Raw genomic sequence first — 22,301 nt, 5'->3', positions numbered from 1 at the left:
TCCCTGCGAGCATCCTTTTGAGGTCTGAGAACAAGAAAAAGTCGCTGGGGGCCAGATCTGGAGAATACGGTGGGTGGGGAAGCAATTCGAAGCCCAATTCATGAATTTTTGCCATCGTTCTCAATGACTTGTGGCACGATGCGTTGTCTTGGTGGAACAACACTTTTTTCTTCTTCATATGGGGCCGTTTTGCCGCGATTTCGCTCCAATAACGCCATATAATAGTCACTGTTTATGGTTTTTCCCTTCTCAAGATAATCGATAAAAATTATTCCATGCGCATCCCAAAAAAACAGAGGCCATTACTTTGCCAGCGGACTTTTGAGTCGTTCCACGCTTCGGAGACGGTTCACCGGTCGCTGTCCACTCAGCCGACTGTCGAATGGACTCAGGAGTGTAGTGATGGAACCATGTTTCATCCATTTGCACATATCGACGGAAAAACTCGGGTGTATTACGAGTTAACAGCTGCAAACACCGCTCAGAATCATCAGCACGTTGTTGTTTTTGGTCAAATGTGAGCTCGCGCGGCACACATTTTGCACAGAGCTTCCGCATATCCGAATATTGATGAATGATATGGACAACACGTTCCTTTGATATCTTTAAGGCCCCTGCTATCTCGATCAACTTCATTTTACGGTCATTCAAAATCATTTTGTGGATTTTTATACCCTGCTCCACACTGTGGAACAGGGTATTATAAGTTAGTGCATATGTTTGCAACACCCAGAAGGAGACGAGATAGACACATGGTGTCTTTGGCAAATGCTCAGTGTTAAAGAAATTGTCTTCGAAAAGAAAGAAAACCTATTCACGATTAAAATTCCCAAAGAAAAGAAAAGAATATTTCAAACACTGAGTATTTGCACAGAATTTATTACTTAAGTAACAAAGTATATACTCAAATGTTTCAACACAAATTGCTGAAAAAAAGTTTATGGGTTAGTTCAGTTATTTTACGATCTGGATTGTTCAGCAGCCAAAAACAGAAAGGGAAGAATAATTTTCAGTCTGATCTCAATACCCAATTTCAAAATTCATGGGAATATTGAAAAATTTCTCTAATCTCTCATTAGAATTTTTTATGCATGTAAGTTACACCTAGGCCTCGTTAAATTAAAACATAATGTTTGAAATTCTTTAAATGTTTACATATTTAATCTAAGCTTTGAAGTTAAAAACAAAGCCGATGGTCTCGCCGAGGCCGAAGTGTAGTGAAGATCAAAATATGTTAGTACGTTTGTATGTTCGTTGCTCACCTAGTTTGTTTGTCATTACTTTGGAATAAATATTTAAGTAAGTAGGTGTATGTATGTTTACAATGTTAGTATGTTTTTGTTTTAGAACATTGCAAATCAAGTGAGCGACAACATAAATATCTATTGCTGAGTATATACTGAGAAAAAATTACATAAGTACAAACATTGATATATATATATATAAAATAAAAATTTTAGTAAATGATTTTAGTTTTATTTTGACATGAATTATTTTTTTTGGTAACATGTAATTGTTTCGCAGAAATTTACGCGAACATGCTCGCCCCGAAGAACGGATGTTCTTAAAATGATAAATAATGTAGCTGTGGGATGGCCGTGTTGGGAGTGTTTTAGTCGAGCATTTGCTCCGCTGTGCTCCGACTCACAGCGTTCATTGATAGGCTCCATCCCAGGCCACCAAACTGCATGGATGATAGAAGTGACGATGATTTTATATTTCCATTATGATAAATGATGGTTTGAATAAGGCAAAGTGATTTACTGCGGTAGTAACTAGTTATTAGAATCCGATATAGAGTTGTGCTGTGGAAGAAAACATAATTTAGAAAGAGGTCTTTTTGTAATTTTATTTTTTGTTGAAACAGATACCACCCTTATTTTTCCATCAGGTCCAGGATGAGTGTCAACAATGCGTCCAAGTAACCACTGTCCGGGAGCACATCTTTCATCTGATATTAGTACGAGTTCACCGATTTTTGCATTTTTTTCTTCCTTAAGCCATTTTGGTCTTGCTTGAAGGCGATTAATATACTCACTATGCCATCTTTTCCAGAAATGTTGTTTCATTTTTTCAATATTTTTCCAGCGTGATAAACGGTTTGAACTTGTGTCAAGTAATGACTCTTCTGGAACAGAGTTTGTAGGCTCACCTATAAGAAAATGTGCTGGAGTCAAGGCTTCAAAATCTGTTGGATCTGCTGAGAGGGGGCATAAAGGTCGAGAATTTAGACAACTTTCGATTTGGCACAAAAGAGTCGATAATTCTTCGAAATTCAAAAGCCTATCATTTACTATCCGTTTTAAGTGATGCTTCACAGACTTGACACCAGCCTCCCACAGACCACCAAAATTGGGAGAGGCTGGTGGAATAAAATGCCAATTCGTACAATTTAAACTAAGGGCGTGTCGAAGGTCATCGGGTAATGATTTTGAACTCCTATTGAAGAGTATTTTGAGTTCCTTAGACGCACCCACAAAATTAGTACCACAATCTGAATAGATATCCGTGCATGTACCCCTTCGAGAAACAAATCTTCTAAAGGCTGCCATAAATGCATTTGTAGTGAGGTCTGAAACGGCTTCCAAGTGCAAAGCTTTTGTGACCATGCAAACAAATACACAAATGTAGCCTTTAGAAATAATCGTTGATCTAAGAGATGAATTTTTCAACATTATTGGACCAGCATAGTCTACTCCACTATGCTTAAATGGCCGAGAAGCGTTTAAACGAACAGCGGGCAAATTTCCCATGATTTGTTGTGAAGTCTTCGCTGAAAATCTAAAACATTTCATGCATTTATGAATAATCGTTTTAGCCAGCTGGTTACCGGATATAATCCAAAACTTACGACCCACATAGGACATTGTTAAAGTAATGCCACCATGCAAAGTTTTCTCGTGTGAATCGAGAATTAAAAGTGATGATAAAGGGTTTCGCTTCGAAAGTATAATTGGGTGTTTCATGTCAAAAGCAAAACTAGAATTTTGCAACCTACCTCCTACCCGTAGTAGTCCTTCATTATCAATGAAGGGCATTAGCTTAATTAGGGAACTTCCCTTCAAAGTATTGCCGATACGCAGAAGTTTGAATTCGTCAGGATAGTCTATAACCTGGACGATTTTAATAATACGATGAAGAGTAGTATTAATTTCAGCCAGCGTTAGCGAACCGGTAATTTTTAAAGTAGGATGTTTGCAATTGTAAATAAATCGGAAACACAATGATAAAGTACGTAATAAAGTTTGCATACTCGAAAATCGAGAAAGTACTTCGGGATATATGTTTGCAGTCAAATTGTGCGAAGATAACTTTTTAGTTCTCTCCTCTTCCGATGTTCCAAGATAAGGAAGGTTTCTTGGCCAAGATGACTGAGATTCATAAAGAAATTTGGGACCATACCACCAGGTTTCATCCCTGATCAATTCATCAGGAAAAACGCCTCTTGAAGCTCCGTCTGCAGGATTCAAGGACGATGGTACATATCTCCACTGGCGAGGTTTAGAATAGTGCTGAATATGTGAGACTCGGTTGGCAACATAGACAGTCCAAGTCGAAGGTGGCTTTTGAAGCCAGCTAAGAACTGTAGAACTATCACTCCAATAAAATATGTCCCGAATACCAAATCCATTCAAGGATTGATTTACACTATTAGTAAGATCGACAAGCAATTTAGCAGCGCAAAGTTCCAATCTGGGTATTGATATCGTTTTGATTGGTGTCACCTTTGACTTGGCTTGCAATATATTAACAAATATTTTACCAGCCGAAACAATTCTGCAATACACAACTGCTGCGTAGGCAATATTCGAAGCATCACAGAAACAATGAAGGTCAATGTAACAATTGGGTGACCAACTAAACCATCGTGGGATATTCAAATTCTCAAGTGTTTTCAAAGAATTCCTGTACTTAAGCCAGGTATTTCTAATATCAGTGGGAATCTCCGTGTCCCAATCTAAACCATTTTCCCAAAGAGCCTTAAAAAGAGACTTGGCTATAACTGTTGATGGCGTCAACCATCCAAGAGGGTCATATAGTCTAGCCGACTCCGACAATATAAGTCGCTTGGTGAAATGAGAGATATCATCAAGATTCACATTAAAAGAAAAGGAATCGGTCCGTGTATTCCATTGGAGACCAAGCGTTTTCACCACATTATCATGGTCGAATCCTAATGTAATGGATGGATCCCTATCCTCTTTAGAAATGTTTTCCAAGAAATCGTTGGAATTTGAGATCCACTTGCGTAGATTACAGCCACCCCTTCGCAAAAGCTCATTCAAATTGTCCCTCAAAAGTCTGGCGTCTTCAATGTTGTCAGCCCCAGAAATAATATCGTCAACATACGAATCAGAAACTAAAACTTGGGAAGCTTTTGGAAAAACAATTTTAAAATCTTCCGCAAGTTTCTGAAGGACACGAATGGCAAGATAAGGAGCGCTAGTAGTACCGTAGGTAACCGTGTTCAGTTCATATATAGAAATTTCATCAAAAGGCTCATATCGCCATAAAATTTGTTGAAATTTTCTATGGTCAGGACATACGTCAATTTGTCGGAACATTTTTTCAATGTCCGCGCTAAATGCTATCTTATGCCTCCGCCATCTCGTGATGATAGAAGGGAGATCATTTTGTAGAGGAGGCCCACTACAAAGTTCCTCATTAAGAGAAGTATAACCGTATTGGTGACTACTACCATCAAAAACAACACGTAATTTGGTGGTAGTGCTAGTCTCTTTCAAAACGCCATGATGAGGTAAAAAATATGAATTCAAGCGAACACCACCTGGGTACTGTCCTATTTTTGTCATGTGCCCTAAGGATTCATATTCCCTCATGAATCTTTTATAATCGTCCGCAAATTGCGGCCGTCTCGAAAAAGATAATTCTAATTGACGGAACCTCCTGCATGCATTAATAATGTTATCATGCAATGTAGGACCGGAATTGTCCCTTAAAATCGATTTAAATGGTAAATTTACCATATAGCGACCATTCTCTCCCTGTTTCGTCGAGTTACTAAAGTAATTCTCACAGGACAAATCCTCATCTGTCAAATCTCTTTTAGGAAGTATTTCCTCTTGTTCCCAAAATGATCGCAAAATACCGTCGAGGCTTGCACAATGTATATGGATTCTATGAGAAGAAATACTACCACTTAACCCCGAAAATACCCAGCCAAAGTGAGTATTTTGAAAGAACATTTTGTCATGGACAAACGATTCCGTAGGAATTTTGATTTGGGAACAAACGTCGGAACCAAGAATCAAATCTATTGGATCTGACATATAGAAATGAGGATCTGCCAAATTACCAACAGCAATCTCAGGCAAAGAAATGTGCTTAGTAAAGAAATCAGGAGAATACGAAGATAAGTTAGACAAGACCAAAGCGGTACAAGTCAATACAAGTCGATCCTCACGAGTATAGAGATCGACATCCACTGAATATCTTGCTAAATTTCCGCATCCATCGCCCACACCTATGACCTTAGAATGAGTTTTAGCCCTCTTCAATCCTAACAATTGAACCGCAGACTCGGATATCAGGCTTCCCTGTGAGCCTGGATCTAAAAGAGCACGTAAAGTGAACGTTCCTCGAAAAGTAAACACTTTTAATCGAATAGTATACAAAACGACTGATTGGAGCGAATGTGTGGTATGGGATGTAACTCGTGTCATGGTGTTATGCCCAGAATTAGGCGAGGAAATGGAAGGTGAAATAGACTGTTGACCAGCATCTATAGGCTCATCCTGATGAAGTATTGTGTGATGCAATTGTTTGCATGAAATGCACCGAAAAGGTGATGTACAATTTATTGGTTCGTGACCAGTAACTAAACAATTGCGGCACACTTTCTTATTGATCAAAAAATCATTTTTGGTCGAAAGTGGTAAAGCCAAAAAAGTATAACATTTTGATAACCAATGATTTTTCTCACAATAAATGCAAACAGGAGAATTTTGTTTAGAAATCTTGCTAACATGACAAGTTTTCTTAGCAGGGGTGAACCCCTTGTTATTTTTAAAAGATTTAGACTTAGAACTCGAGGGAAATTCATCAACCAATGACTCTAATGTTCGAAATGTCCTCTCGAGGAATGAAAAAAATTGAGAACGAGTAGGTAAATCAGTATTAGAGTTAAGGGAATTTTCCCAATCCCTACGTGTTTGTAAATCCAACTTCTGAATGAGCAAATGTAATAGTATTGGGTCCCAACTATCTGTGTCTACTTCTAAATTACCAAGCGATGAAAGACATTCTTGGGCAGAATCCAAAAGCAATTTAATGGATTGAAAACTTCCATCAGACCTCGGTATAGCAAACAATTTCGATATGAGACTCCCAACCAATATACGCCTGTTATGGTAACGCGCCTCCAACATCCGCCATGCTGATTCGTAATTAGCTTCGGTGGCCGATATGGCCTTAATAAGATTCGCTGCCTCTCCAGACAATGTGCCCTTCAAGTAGTAAAATTTCTGAACTTTATTAAGAGAATCGTTGTTGTGTACTAGGGAGCAATATATATCTCGAAATGGAACCCATTCCATATATTCCCCTGAAAATTTGGGCAAATTAATCTTAGGAAGCCTTGAATCAGAAAGCACGCTAGTCTCACACCTAATATTTGGAGCAGCAAAAGTGCTCGCCATTGGAGATTGGCTTACCGAATTATCTGGTAACGAATCAATTATCTGGCCCTTTATCGTCAAAAATTTATCAGAAAAGGTAAAATAAACATCATCGGCCAAATACGGTACATCATGAACATCTAATGAAGTCTCGCGAGCTTCTCGCACTATTTTGTCATGTTGCCCCTCAAATCTAGAAAACAAATCATCAATTCTTTGAGCAAGTGCATTTAAATAACCATGGGTTCTTTCATCTCTGGATTTATTCTTTAATGTACCTTCATATTTTATCAATAATTGCAACAAATCTCTTTGTTCTTTTATCAAAATATCCATGCCCTTTTTGGTTATTTAAACACGTGCACAAAAAATTGTAGATTTATTTTGAAGACCGATGAGCACAAAAAGCAATTTCACTGTATTTCACACGCGGTATGGAAAACTCGATAAAGAAAATTATTTTCGACGAATTCCCGGGTTTCGGCACCAATTTTTATGTTAAAGAAATTGTCTTCGAAAAGAAAGAAAACCTATTCACGATTAAAATTCCCAAAGAAAAGAAAAGAATATTTTAAACACTGAGTATTTGCACAGAATTTATTACTTAAGTAACAAAGTATATACTCAAATGTTTCAACACAAATTGCTGAAAAAAAGTTTATGGGTTAGTTCAGTTATTTTACGATCTGGATTGTTCAGCAGCCAAAAACAGAAAGGGAAGAATAATTTTCAGTCTGATCTCAATACCCAATTTCAAAATTCATTGGAATATTGAAAAATTTCTCTAATCTCTCATTAGAATTTTTTATGCATGTAAGTTACACCTAGGCCTCGTTAAATTAAAACATAATGTTTGAAATTCTTTAAATGTTTACATATTTAATCTAAGCTTTGAAGTTAAAAACAAAGCCGATGGTCTCGCCGAGGCCGAAGTGTAGTGAAGATCAAAATATGTTAGTACGTTTGTATGTTCGTTGCTCACCTAGTTTGTTTGTCATTACTTTGGAATAAATATTTAAGTAAGTAGGTGTATGTATGTTTACAATGTTAGTATGTTTTTGTTTTAGAACATTGCAAATCAAGTGAGCGACAACATAAATATCTATTGCTGAGTATATACTGAGAAAAAATTACATAAGTACAAACATTGATATATATATATAAAATAAAAATTTTAGTAAATGATTTTAGTTTTATTTTGACATGAATTATTTTTTTTGGTAACATGTAATTGTTTCGCAGAAATTTACGCGAACACTCAGTGTGGGCTCCTGAGTCGATATAGCCATGTCCGTCTGTCCGTGAACACATTTTTGTAATCAAAGTCTAGGTCGCAGTTTTAGTCCAATCGACTTCAAATTTAGCACAAGTATGTGTCTTGGCTCAGAATAGATCCCTATTGATTTTGGAAGAAATCGGTTCAGATTTAGATATAGCTCCCATATATATATTTCGCCCGATATGGACTTATATGGCCCCAGAAGCCAGAGTTTTACCCTAATTTACTTAAAATTTTGCACAAGAAGAACAATTAGTACTATAGTCAAGTGTGCCAAATTTTATTGAAATCGGTTCTAATATAGATGTAGCCCCCATATATATCTTTCGCCCGATATGGACTAATACGGTCCCAGAAGCCAGAGTTTTACCCCAATTTGGTTGAAATTTTGCACAGTGAGTAGAATTAGCATTGTTGCTATGCGTGCGAAATTTGGTTGAAATCGGTTCAGATTTAGATATATCTCCCATATATAGCTTTCGCCCGATTTACACTCATATGACCACAGAGGTCAATTTTTAACTCTGATTTAGTTGAAATTTTGCACAGGGAGTAGAATTAGCATTGGTGCTATGCGTGCCAAATTTGGTTGAAATCGGTTCAGATTTAGATATAGCTCCCATATATAGCTTTCGCCCGATTTACACTCATATGTCCACAGAGGCCAATTTTTAACTCCGATTTAGTTGAAATTTTGCACAGGGAGTAGAATTATCATTGTTGCTATGCGCGCCAAATTTGGTTGAAATCGGTTCAGATTTAGATATAGCTCCCATATATATGTTTTTCTGATTTCCGCAAAAATGGTCAAAATACCACCATTTTCCTTGTAAAATCGCCACTGCTTAGTCGAAAAGTTGTAAAAATGACTCTAATTTTCCTAAACTTATAATACATATATATCGAGTGATAAATCATAAATAAACTTTTTCGAAGTTTCCTTAAAATTGCTTCAGATTTAAACGTTTCCCATATTTTTTTACTAACATTGTGTTCCACCCTAGTGCATTAGCCGACTTAAATTTTGAGTCTATAGATTTTGTAAAAGTCTATCAAATTCTGTCCAAATCGAGTGATATTTAAATGTATTTATTTGGGACAAACCTTTATATAAAGCACCCAACACATTTGACGGATGTGATATGGTATCGAAAATTTTGATCTACAAAGTGGTGCAGGGTATAATATAGTCGGCTCCGCCCGACTTTAGACTTTTCTTACTTGTTTTTTTGATGTTTTCGTCAGTAACCACCTCTTTTGGGCGTTCACCGTCCTCCGTGCTCATTTCACCACGCTTGAATTTTGCATACCAATCAATTATTGTTGATTTCCCTGGGGCAGAGTCCGGAAACTTAATATCAAGCCAAGTTTTTGCTTCCACCGTATTTTTTCCCTTCAGAAAACAGTATTTTATCAAAACACGAAATTATTTTTTTCCATTTTTTTCACAATAACAAAAGTTGCTTCACAAAAGACGCTCTATCTCACAAACTAATTGACTTACAGACGTCAAATTTTGACACGAATCATTTGAAGGTTGGTACTATATAGAAATAATACGCATTTAATAATAGCGACGCCATATATGTGCCAGACCGGGGACTTATTAGCCAACCTGTTAGAAAAATATTGAATAATTTCACCAACATCCAACTAAGTAATCCAATCTCTGTGATGTATTTTAAAATCGTTTTTTGTTAGATCATTACATAGTCTAATTAAATATGTACTTTTGTGCAAAGGAATTATTTAAACAGTCTTTTATCATAACTGACGGCATCACATTTCATAGAATATTCTCCGTTGTTCGTTTAATGAGATGCACAGGCACTTTACTGCGAGGAGTATCAGTCTTTTAATAAATTCCACGAAAGACGTCTAGTGTGTTCTTTATAATTAATGATTAATTGGTATGCCATTAAATATGAATCCTAGTTTCTGGTATCAAGAAAATCAATAAAAAAGTAAATAATATTTTAATATTTTATAAAATCGAGTATTAAAGAAAAACCCAAAAACTCGCATACCTTATTGATGGATCGATTGTATATAAAAGTAAACAAACAAACTCCGTGACTTGCAAATAAACATGAAAAAATATAATGTATTTGAATTCCAATATGCTATTCGACTAATTGAATTACTACACTAAAAAAATTATGCCCGGTTCCAAAGATTTTGTCTTTAGCCTAATGATTGTGGTATTGATTTCGAGCCAAAGAAGCAGAAAATCCAAGTACGTATACTTTTAAGACGCAATTATCTTTTAAATTGCTTTATATCAGAGACATGCATCTTCTTTGCTAAGCAAAATTTGCATTCGTGTATTAAGGACGTGAAGTCTTTGGCCTCACCACAATATTTGTTCAGTGTACACTACATTGTACATTTTGATACCCTTTTGTAACACCTTTTTGCAACACATCGATCTCAGACCCCACAAATTATATATATTCGGCGTGGCGGTGAAATTGTGAGTTGATCTACCGATATGCGTCCGTCTGTTGAAAACAAGCTATCAAGTAAATATTTATGTGATTATGTGATATTACGCTTCCTAAGGATATTTTTTTTAATAATGAAATTTTAATTTAAATAAAGTTTATAATCCTACCTTCAAAATTTTTTTTCATTAAATTTATTACACAAATTTTGGAAATTTGCATCCCTTCGTTAAAGTCCCATGTCTTTAAACTAAGGAAAGTTTTCCTTAAAGTAAAGAAAAATATTTCTTATTTAAAGAATTCGTCCTTAAATTAACTGAAATATTGAATCTTTAAATTTAAGTTAAAAACGCTTCAAAAGAAGGCTATGAATTATTTAGTTTCTATGGCGTAACGTTTTTTTTTTGATATTTTTAATGTGAAGCTTCTATTGTAATTTGGATTTCTAAACTGTAATTCGTTTGTACGTGAATAAATTTATTAACATACCGCGACAAGAGAATGGAAATTCTATAAATGAGATTATTGGTCCTAGATTTAAAACCAGACAGGTCGATAATTTTTTATTTAAAAAAAATTAAATTTTAAAGAAGGCGCATCTTTGGCTCGCAATCAATACCCAAATCCTTAAGGGAATGTCAAAATCTTTGTATCCTTTACTTTAACAACTTTGGTATTGATTCCGAGCCAAAGAAGCGGAGAATACAAGTAAGGATAATTTTAAGACACGATTCTCTTTCAAATTTGGACATGAAATCTTTGACCTCACGACAATATATTTTTCAGTGTAGGCCATGTTTTTCAACACTTTATTTTAAAGACGTTTTTGATTTGGAACATAGCATAATTTCTACTGGAAGTCGAGTCTTAATATGGAAAATAAAGTTGCCTAGTTAATTCTTTTTTAAAGGACTTTGATATTTAGCATATGAAGAAAAAAAGCTGAAAAGCGAAAAATTGAAATTTGCTTCCCAGAAGCAAGTACACAAAACCCAAATTTAAAAGAGAATTGTGTCTTTTTTTCTGATTCAATCACGAAATTAATTTTTCCAATTAATTTTTTAATTGAATATCTTCAATCACAGAAATGATAGTATCAATTTAAAAATTAATTGATCCAATTAAAAAATTAATTGATCCAATTAGAAACGTAATTGATCCAATTAAAAAACAAGTAAGGAAAGTCTGAAGTCGGTCGGGCCGACTATATTATACCCTGCACCACTTTGTAGATCTAAATTTTCGATACAATATCACTTCCGTCAAATGTGTTGGGGGCTGTATATAAAGGTTTGTCCCAAATACATACATTTAAATATCACTCGATCTGGACAGAATTTTATAGACTTCTACAAAATCTTTAGACTCAAAATTTAAGTCGGCTAATGCACTAGGTGTTAGTAAAAAAAATATGGGAAACATTTAAATGTGAAGCAATTTTAAGGAAACTTCGCAAAAGTGTATTTATGATTTATCGCTCGATATATATGTATTAGAAGTTTAGGAAAATTAGAGTCATTTTTACAACTTTTCGACTAAGCAGTGGTGATTTTACAAGGAAAATTTTGGTATTTTGACCTTTTTTGTCGAAATCAGAAAAACATATATATGGGAGCTATATCTAAATTTGAACCGATTTGAACCAAATTGAGCACGCATAGCTACAATGCTAATTCTACTCCCTGTGCAAAATTGCAACTAAATCGGAGTAAAAAATTGGCCTCTGTGGTCATATGAGTGTAAATCGGGCGAAAGTTATATATGGGAGCTATATATAAATCTGAACCGATTTCAATCAAATTTGGCACGCATTGCTATAATGCTAAATCTACTCCCTGTGCAAAAATTCAACAAAATTGGGCCAAAACTCTAGCTATTAGAACCATATTAGTCCATATCGGACGAAAGATATATATGGGAGCTATATCTAAATCTGAACCGATTTCAATCAAATTTTACACACTTGACTATACTACTAATTGTACTCCTAGTGCAAAATTTCAACCAAATTGGGCCAAAACTCTAGGTATTAGAACCATATTAGTCCATATCGGGCGAAAGATATATATGGGAGCTATATCTAAATCTGAACCGATTTCAATCAAATTTTGCACATTTAACTGCACTACTAATTTTACTCTTAGTGCAAAATTTCAACCAAATTGGGCCAAAACTCTAGGTATTAGAACCATATTAGTCCATATCGGGCGAAAGATATATATGGGAGCTATATCTAAATCTGAACCGATTTCAATCAAATTTTACACACTTGACTATACTACTAATTGTACTCCTAGTGCAAAATTTCAACCAAATTGGGCCAAAACTCTAGGTATTAGAACCATATTAGTCCATATCGGGCGAAAGATATATATGGGAGCTATATCTAAATCTGAATCGATTTCAAAAATTTGGCACGCATATCTACAATACTAAATCTACTCCCTGTGCAAAATTTCAACCAAATTGGGCCAAAACTCTGGCTTTTAGGACCATATTAGTCCATATCGGGCGAAAGATATATATGGGAGCTATATCTAAATCTGAACCGATTTCAATCAAATTTTGCACACTTGATTATACTACTAATTGTATTCCTAGTGCAAAATTTCAACCAAATTCGGCCAAAAATCTGGCTTCTGAGGCCATATAAGTCCATATCGGGCGAAAGATATATATGGGAGCTATATCTAAATCTGGACCGATTTCAATAAAATTTTGTACACTTGACTATACAACTAAGTGTTATGTTTGTACAAAATTTCAAGCAAATCGGTATAAAACTCTGGCTGCTGGGTCTATATTAGTGCATATCGGGCGAAAGATATATATGGGAGCTATATCTAAATGTGAACCGATTTCTTCCAAAATCAATAGGGTTCTATTCTGACCCAAATTAGGAACATGTGCCAAATTTGAAGGCGATTGGACTTAAATTGCGACCTAGCCTTTGATCACAAAAATGTGTTCACAGACAGACGGACGGACGGACGGACGGACAGACGAACATGGTTATATCGACTCAGGGACCCACCCTGAGCATTATTGCCAAAGACACCATGTCTCTATCTCGTCTCCTTCTGTGTGTTACAAACATATGCACTAACTTATAATACCCTGTTCCACAGTGTGGCGCAGGGTATAATTAATTGATACTATTAATTTGTGTGATTGATTTTTATGTCAATTAAATAATTTGTTGATTCAATTAATTTTTTAATTGAATATTTTTTAAACCTCAATTAAGATTTTAATTGGAAAAATTTTCGTGAAATTTTTTTCTGTTGAAAAGTATCCTTACTTGTATTTTACGCTTCTTTGCCTCGGAATCAATACCAAAATTTTAAAGTAAAGACAAAATCTTTATAACCGGACATGCTTTTTTTCAGTGTATATTGGAACGATTTTTTGCTTTGTAGTCAAGTTGCAAAAAGACAACACATTTAAAGACAATTTCATTAATTTTAAAGAATTTTTCGAATTATTAAAGTCAAGTTGACCTTAGCCCAAAAATTTTTTCTTTCATGTTATAATACCCATTTTTAAGTAAAATCACGTAATTATAAGGACAATATAATTAATCTCTAATATAAAGTTGGACAAGGAAAAAACTTTATATTAGAGAAATGCGTCTGATCACAAAGAGAAGCAACCATGTTTCGAGAGCAAAATGTTATTTTTGGACGGAGGACATGTAACATGTTTGGGGCAACCATGTTCTTTTCTCCAAAAGCATATGTCTGACTTCGGCAATCATGTATATGTTTGCCGAGAAAACAAAATTTTTGCGACAAAAATGTTCCATGGTCACCGTCCAAAGATAACATTTTGCTCTCGAAACATGATTGAGGTGATCATATTCCTACTCTGCGTGATATGACCTCCTGAGCCTCTCGGTTATGGTTAGATATGAACTATACACGCAGAGAAGGAACATGATCACCCCAAACATGTTTCAAGAGCAACATGTTATTTTTGGATGGTGAACTTGGAACATTTTTGTCGCAAAAATTTTGTTTTCTCGGCAAACATAGACATGGTCCCTGAAATCAGAACATTTGCATTTAAAACATGTCTGGGGTGATCCTCCTCTGGATGCATATGGCATTTTTTCATGGATCCAAACTAGCAGCATATTCATTTCGTTAGACGAATCTTATGAAAATTTCGTCTTTTACATGTTCCAAAAATTTGAAGTTTGAATATAGTAACACATAAGATATTTAGTACATCATTTTATGGGTCCAAAATGTAATTTGGATTTATTTATTTATTATTGTAAAAACTAGTACAACAAGATTTGATATCTTATAAATTACAGTATTAGCTGATATTTGGCACTACAAAAGATTTGAAATCACTATTAGAATTAAACTTAGTATTAATATAAATTTTAAACATTTAAATAATCAAAAAATAACAATAAAAGGCAATGATCAACAGAACTAATGTAGGTGTTGGAATAGCTTCTTTTTAAATGGATTAATATTACTTAAGCATTGCAAGGTTCGAGGGAGGGAGTTCCAGAGACGCGTACTGAATATAAAGAATTGTTTCTCGGATGTTTGGTAGTTTATTCTGGGTTGAATAAGTATTCTTCCTCTATTTGACCTTGCAAATCTAATATGTTCATATAGATACTGCGGCTCACGAGTGTATATGATTTTATGAAGTTGTAGTAAACACCTATTAAATGTTGTATTGAAGATGAGAAACGAAAATTTCGAGATTCTGTATCTGCGTTTTTTATTGAATACATAGCGTAGCGACATTAAATTAAGAAAAATCAGCAGAGGAACAATTTGCATATATCTCACACCCATATAATAGTGTTGGAACCAAGTAGGTCTTGGCGAGTAGGAGGCGAATATTGCAAGGTGTTGACGTTTGCACTGCCCATAGGTTAGGTTAGGTTAGGTGGCAGCCCGATGTATCAAGCTCACTTAGACTATTCAGTCCATTGTGATACCACATTGGTGAACTTCTCTCTTATCACTGGGTGCTGCCCGATTCCATGTTAAGCTCAATGACAAGGGACCTCCTTTTTATAGCCGAGTCCGAACGGCGTTCCACATTGCAGTGAAACCACTTAGAGAAGCTTTGAAACCCTCAGAAATGTCACCAGCATTACTGAGGTGGGATAATCCACCGCTGACAAACTTTTTGGTGTTCGGTCGAAGCAGGAATCGAACCCACGACCTTGTGAATGCAAGGCGGGCATGCTAACCATTGTACGACGGTACTGCCCATAAATTTCTCAGTATTCCATGAATTTTTCCAACAACTGAATTTATATGATTCGTCCAGGTTAGTTTAGAGTTAAATACAAGTCCAAGATTCTTTGATGATTCAATTCACATTCAATTGGAGAACTGCCTATTATGAGACCATTTTGCATACTTTCGGTGAACTTTCCAGTTTTTGTAATTATGACGCATTTAGTTTTTATAGGATTCAAATGCAGATTGTTATCCATAGCTCATTGTGAAACCAGCTGAAGATCAATATTTAATTCAGCTTTACATTGCGATATAACAGGTTGGCTGATAAGTCCCCGGTCTAACAAAGGCAACACATTTTTTTTTTGTCGAAATTCGTTTTTATTATTCAACATAGTTCCCTTCAAGAGCGATACAACGATTATACCGACCTTCCAATTTTTTGATACTATTTTGGTAGTACTCCTTCGGTTTTGCCTCAAAATAGGCCTCAGTTTCGGCGATAACCTCTTCATTGCAGCCAAATTTTTTCCCTGCGAGCATCCTTTTGAGGTCTGAGAACAAGAAAAATTCACTGGGGGCCAGATCTGGAGAATACGGTGGGAGGTGAAGCAATTCGAAGCCCAATTTATGAATTTTTGCCATCGTTCTCAATAACTTGTGGCACGGTGCGTTGTCTTGGTGGAACAACAGTTATTTCTTCTTCATATGGGGCCGTTTTGACGCGATTTCGACCTTTAAACGCTCCAATAACGCCATATAATAGTCACTGTTTATGGTTTTTCCCTTCTCAAGATAATCGATAAAAATTATTCCAAAAAACAGAGGCCATTACTTTGCCAGCGCACTTTTGAGTCTTTCCACGCTTCGGAGACGGTTCGCCGGTCGCTGTCCAATCAGCCGACTGTCGATTAGACTCAGGAGTGTAGTGATGGAGCCATGTTTCATCCATTGTCACATATCAACGGAAAAACTCGGGTGTATTACGAGTAAACAGCTGCAAACACCGCTCAGAACAACACGTTGTTGTTTTTGGTCAAATGTGAGCTCGCGCGGCACCCATTTTGCACAGAGCTTCCGCATATCCAAATATTGATGAATGGTATGACCAACACGTTCCTTTGATATCTTTAAGGCCTCTGCTATCTCGATCAACTTCATTTTACGGTCATTCAAAATTATTTTGTGGATTTTTTTGATGTTTTCGTCGGTAACCACCAGAATCTGAAATATCTTCATAGGTAAAATCTTGAAATTTATCTTGGACCCTAAAGAGGTGTGCCAAAAATTGTGAGTATCGGCCCATATTTTGGTATAGCCCCCATATAAACCGACTCCCCGATTTGGGGTCTTGGGCTTCTAGAATCCGAAGTTTTTATCCTATTTGCCTGAAATTGGAAATCTAGAGGTATTTTCGGGTCATAAAGAGGTGTGCCGAAAACGGTGAGTACCGGTCCATATTTTAGTATAGCCCCCATAAGAACGATCTCCCGATTTAACTCCTTGGGTTTCTAGAAACCGTAGTTTTTATCTGATTTGCCTGAAATTGTAAATATTCTGGTATTTTAAGCTCGCAAAAACGTGTATCGGATTAAGTTTTTATCGGTCCATTTGGTAATGCCTCCATATAGACCGACTTCACTTCTTGAGGGTGTAGAAGGCGCACTGATCATCAAAATTGCTTGAAACTCAATGTAAAATTTCCAAATTTTACTTCTACAGATTTAAGATTTCAAATCAAGAATCTGATATAGTCCTCATAGGTGAAATCTTTAAATTTATCTTCGAGAAGTGTCCTCAAGCCCTCCTGAAATTTCAATGGAAACCCTAATATTTGGTTCATGGTGGTGGGTATTTGAGATTCGGCCCGGCCGAACTTAGTGCTGTATATACTTGTTTCACAATTACAAAGGTTGCTTCACAAAAGACGCTCTATCTCACAAACTAATTAACTTACAGACGTCAAATTTTGACACGAATCATTTGAAGGTTGGTACTATACAAAAATAATATGCATTTAATACTAGCGACGCCATCTATGTGTCAGACCGCGGACTTATCAGCCAACCTGTTGTCAGTAGAACTGTGATATAGTTGGACATCGTCCGCATACATGTGAACAGAGCATGAGCGGAGAACATCAGGTAAATCATTAATATAAATAATAAAGAGTAAAGGCCCAAGGTTAGATCCCTTTAGAGACATTTAGTAGACCTGACATTTTATCCCCAACAGAAACTAATTGAGTGCGTTCAGAAAATATGAATAAATCAGTTTGCATGCAGCTTCAGAAAAATGGAAATAAACACATAGCTTTGTTAGTAAGATGTCGTGATCAACTGTGTCGAATGCTTTACTGTGGTCTAAGAGGGCCAAAAATGATACCATGCTTGAATCCAACTTTGCAGAACAAATTCTTCGAAACGTAAGTTTATATTGCTGGTGACATTTCTGAGGGTTTCAAAGCTTCTCTAAGTGGTTTCACTGGAATGTGTAACGCCGTTCGGACTCGGTTATAAAAAGGAGGTCCCTTGTCATTGAGCTTAATATGGAATCGGGCAGCACTCAGTGATAAGAGAGAAGTTCACCACTGTGGTATCACAATGGACTGAATATTCTAAGTAGAGGTGTGCACGTGACACGAAATTGTCGTGACTCACGAAAATTTTCGTGACTCACGCGTGAGTCGTGAGTCACGCTAAGGGAAACTGCGTGAGTGTGCGTGATTAACCAACCAAATGTCGTGCGTGAGCGTGATTCACGAAAATAATATCTTCGTGAGCGTGCGTGAGTAACGAATTTCGGAAAAACACGCTCACGAAAATAATCCCGCTTACGAACATAAAATGCTTAGGAGTTGAATTCATTTATAATTTTTGTGATATCTTAGGTGTTAAGAGTTTTATAACGCTCTCGATTTTAATCATACTCATGTTTTCAGTCATGTTCTGTAGGTAAATTACTCATAAAATTATTCGTGAGTCACGAGGTTTTTCGTGAGTCACGACATTTTTCGTGAGTCACGATATTTTTCGTGAGTCACGACATTTAAAAGATTTTCGTGCGTGAGTGTGCGTGAGTACAAATTTTCTTTTCGTGAGCGTGCGTGAGCGTGAGTCCTACCAAAAAATATCGTGCGTGAGTGTGCGTGAATAAGATTTCTCCGTCGTGAGTGTGCGTGAGCGTGAGCAAAATATTACTCACGTGCACACCTCTAATTCTAAGTGAGCCTGATACATCGGGTGAGCCACATAACCTAACCTAACCTAAGTTTATATTTTTCTGTACAAAAGCCAGCTGATCATCAACATGTTCACAATCCTACAGAATATTCCAGTTTATTTCATCTATGCGATTTACTAACAATTCCATATTAATTCGTTTTAAATCTCTGTATGAAAAGTGTGGCGAAGGCACGACGAGACTAACTCCATAAGTAATAAAGAGCAGGTCGTGTCTCGAAAAACAGGGTGTCAATATTTGGCCGTACAACAGAACTTTTGTCTTTGAAATTTGTGAAGATCAAATCTATGAGACTGCTGCGCGTAGGCGTAAAGTAAATTGGTAATGACGTATTAATAGGCAATAGCCCCAATACTTGCATTGAATCAGAAATATAATTGTCTGTAAATATGTTGCAATTGAAGTCACCGGCAATAATTATGTCTTCATATTTAAAAGAAAGCTTTATTAGATCTGAACAATTGAGATTGTGATGAGGTCTATATAGACACAAAAAATTTTTTTCTGATTCAATCACCAAATTAATTGATCCAATTAATTTTTTAAATGAATTGTCTTCAATCACGAAAATGATAGTATCAATCACAGTTTTAATTGGGTATAGAAAAAATTCTTGATTAAAAAATTAATTGATTTTTTCAGCAAATTTCAATTAATTTTTTAATTGATTCAATTAAAAATTTAATTGATGTTGATTGCAAAACTCAATTAATTTACTAATTAAAAAAGGTAACTATTTTGAATTACTTTCTGAATTGGCTTAGAGTTTTTATTTGGATTAGCAAAAGATTGTTTGAAATACATTTTTAATTAAAAATAAAAAAAAATCAGCACTTTTTTAAACTGAATTAGTCTTCCGAATTTGATTAATTAATTGTATCAATTAATTTGTTAATTAAAAATTTTAAAATTTTCAATCAATGACTTAATTAACTTAATGTTTCTATCATGATTAAAAAGTTAATTGTATCAATTAATTTATTAATTGAAAAAAATTTTAACTTCAATTAACTTTTTAATTGGAAATATTTTGGTGATATTTTTTTCTGTGTATGCATCCCAAAGGAATTTGTTTACTGGGACCAATATTAAGCTCAACGAATAAATATTCAATACCACTGCCATTTTCGGTCTTAGACAACATCTTGCATTTTATACCTTTTTTAATGTATTTGTAATTTCGTCGCAAAATGTTCCTCCATCAAATACACAATTATCTTCCACTGTACGACCGTGGAGAAGTAAAGCATCGAATTATGAAGAATAATGTTGTTTAGCATATTGATGGGTAGTTGACAAATCGCATGGTTTATTGATAATAAATGAATAAATAGCGTTCACATCTAACAATCAACACACATCTTGGCTACATCGTCTTCATTAGCTTATTATCGCTAGAATAAATATTTGGTCTCAAACAGTGTTGCCACAACGATATTTTAGTTTGGACCAAAATTTCCACTAGCAGATAATTTCCCAATAAACACAGGATGAGCGTTATTCAAATGCAACAACTTTTCAGTTTGAAGGTAAATATAATTTTCAACATAAATTCAACTTGACTTGAAATTGCTCACCTTCAATACATCTTCAAATTTTATGCGAATTGCTTCCAATTTGCCAAAATGTTGACGAAATCTTTGAAAAGGTTTTGAAGATAATATGAGAAAACTTTGACAAAACACTACACTAAAATGCAACGAAAAACCGATGTGGGTTTCAATACTTATTTGTGCAACGAAGTTCGTGGTCAAGTGCAAGAAATAAAAAAATGGAAAATTTTAGACAAATAACCAAATAGTTTATAAAAATTGGTAAGTGAAAATAAAAAATGAAATAAAACTTTAAGGAAGTCACTAAATGTATATCTCTTTGCAGAAAACTAAAATTATGGATTCTACGTTCTTGAAAACATTAAAAAGCTGACCGATTAAAAAATGGTGGACAATTAACTGGAACTGCTTCAAATAGTTTATAATAATTGGTACGTCAATATGAAAAATTAAATCAACACTTAGAGAAGTCACTAAATTTAAATCTCTTTGCAGAAACCTAAAGTCTTTGGATGCTACATTCTTGCAAATATTAAGAAGCTGATCAATGAAAAATGAGTGGCTTATCGACAAGAAAAAGTTTCCAGAAACATTACAAGTGCAACCAATTAAAATTTTTAAAAACAACAAATTGTTGAAATCAACAACTTCTGGATGAAAATGTGCATCACATCGTCAGTTTAATTCATATGCTATTATCAGTTTAAAATGGATATTTTGTGGATTCCTTCTGCTGGAAATCAATTCTAACACGCGGTCCAGTACGTTCCTAATTTCAAATTGCCCGCATGTTAATAACTTTTTAATGCTGTTTTATGACACCAAAAGGAAGGAAATCGAATTATCAATGCAAAAGTGTTTACTAATAATGTTTAAGATATTTAAAGTTTTGTTGTTTTTTTTTTGTTTGTTCTTATTTGTTGATATATTTAATAAGATTATTATTTATCAATTGGTATTGTAGTGTACTATGTAGTGTAGTGTATTATTATATATTTTATTTTGATGAAAATTAATAAATTATACAAAATTCATAGAATTTTGGCTTTGACTTTCAATTTGAAGTGGGGATATCATTCATACAAATTTAGGTTGAAAAGTATTTGCAACGATGTTAAATTTGAATTTGACTCGCATCGAAAATTGTTTGACAAATTATTGAGTAGCGATGCATTTCAATTTGAGGATAACACATGCATTTCAATTTGAGGATAACACTTGAGATATTATTGCTAATGTGTTGAATTTCACTGTTGAGTGTAATGTCTGTATTTTGTTGAGAACGCGATTTTCAATTTAACAATTTCTCAAATTGAATCTTACCCTAATCCTTTGAAAAAATGTTTGAAAATTTGTTGAAATTTAGCACTTTTCAAACGTTTGTGTTTATTGGGTTTCTTCAATTTCAAGGAAAAACGTTAATTTTTTGTAGTACGTTGTACATGGTATTTTGTAGTACGTGGTACATTAAGTCCCTTGTCAGTGAGCTTAACATGGAATCGGGTAGCACTCAGTGATAAGAAATAAGTTCACCCATGTGGTATCACAATGGACTGAATAGTCTAAGTGAGCCTGATACATCGGTCTGCCACCTAACATAACCTACATGATATCAATATCCATGATCGTGGATTATTGCTACATGCGCTATTTCCACCACTTTCTCCTCTATTTGATGGTTCATCATGTTTCGTGTTTCCGTCCATTTTTCCAATATCTTCAATCTCATCGCAGCCATGGCGGCTACGTTTTTGAATATCTATAGGAATTATATGCAGTATCAAGGCTTTAGTTGGTTCCAACATATACGATTTGGTCCATAATCAGATTTTGCCACTATATAATCAGATCCATATCTAAAGAGGCTTATATTGTCAATTTTCACATCTACTTTATGATGAGAAGTTGCCATCTAAAACTGTAAA

At 35.0% G+C, this 22,301-nt stretch overlaps 1 protein-coding gene across 1 annotated transcript; it reads right to left on the bottom strand.

The window, feature by feature from the left end:
- Positions 1-1,075: 1,075 nt before the first annotated feature.
- LOC142231463 (uncharacterized) lies at positions 1,076-22,181 on the bottom strand. Its single transcript, XM_075302070.1, has 4 exons — positions 21,983-22,181; positions 19,982-20,046; positions 1,875-6,977; positions 1,076-1,805 (listed from the first exon to the last, which is right to left on the bottom strand). Exons 1-4 carry the CDS (start codon positions 22,179-22,181, stop codon positions 1,776-1,778), a joined length of 5,397 nt encoding a protein of 1,798 aa, XP_075158185.1. The 3' UTR covers positions 1,076-1,775.
- Between the last annotated feature and the right edge of the window lie 120 nt (positions 22,182-22,301).

The sequence above is a fragment of the Haematobia irritans genome, chromosome 3 (genome assembly GCF_050003625.1).
Source record: "Haematobia irritans isolate KBUSLIRL chromosome 3, ASM5000362v1, whole genome shotgun sequence".
Lineage (NCBI taxonomy): Eukaryota > Metazoa > Arthropoda > Insecta > Diptera > Muscidae > Haematobia > Haematobia irritans.
The sequence above is the reverse complement of the archived record's forward strand: the minus strand, read 5'-3'. Positions and strand labels throughout refer to the sequence as shown.

Excerpts from the sequence above, each read along its gene's own strand:
- LOC142231463 (XM_075302070.1), bottom strand. The coding sequence starts at position 22,181 with ATGTTGGAACCAACTAAAGCCTTGATACTGCATATAATTCCTATAGAT. Across the intron at positions 20,047-21,982 it reads ATCATGGATATTGATATCAT|TGGAAGATAATTGTGTATTT; the intron begins GTAGGTTATGTT and ends ACGGTCGTACAG. Across the intron at positions 6,978-19,981 it reads TTACAAATACATTAAAAAAG|GGCATGGATATTTTGATAAA; the intron begins GTATAAAATGCA and ends ATAACCAAAAAG.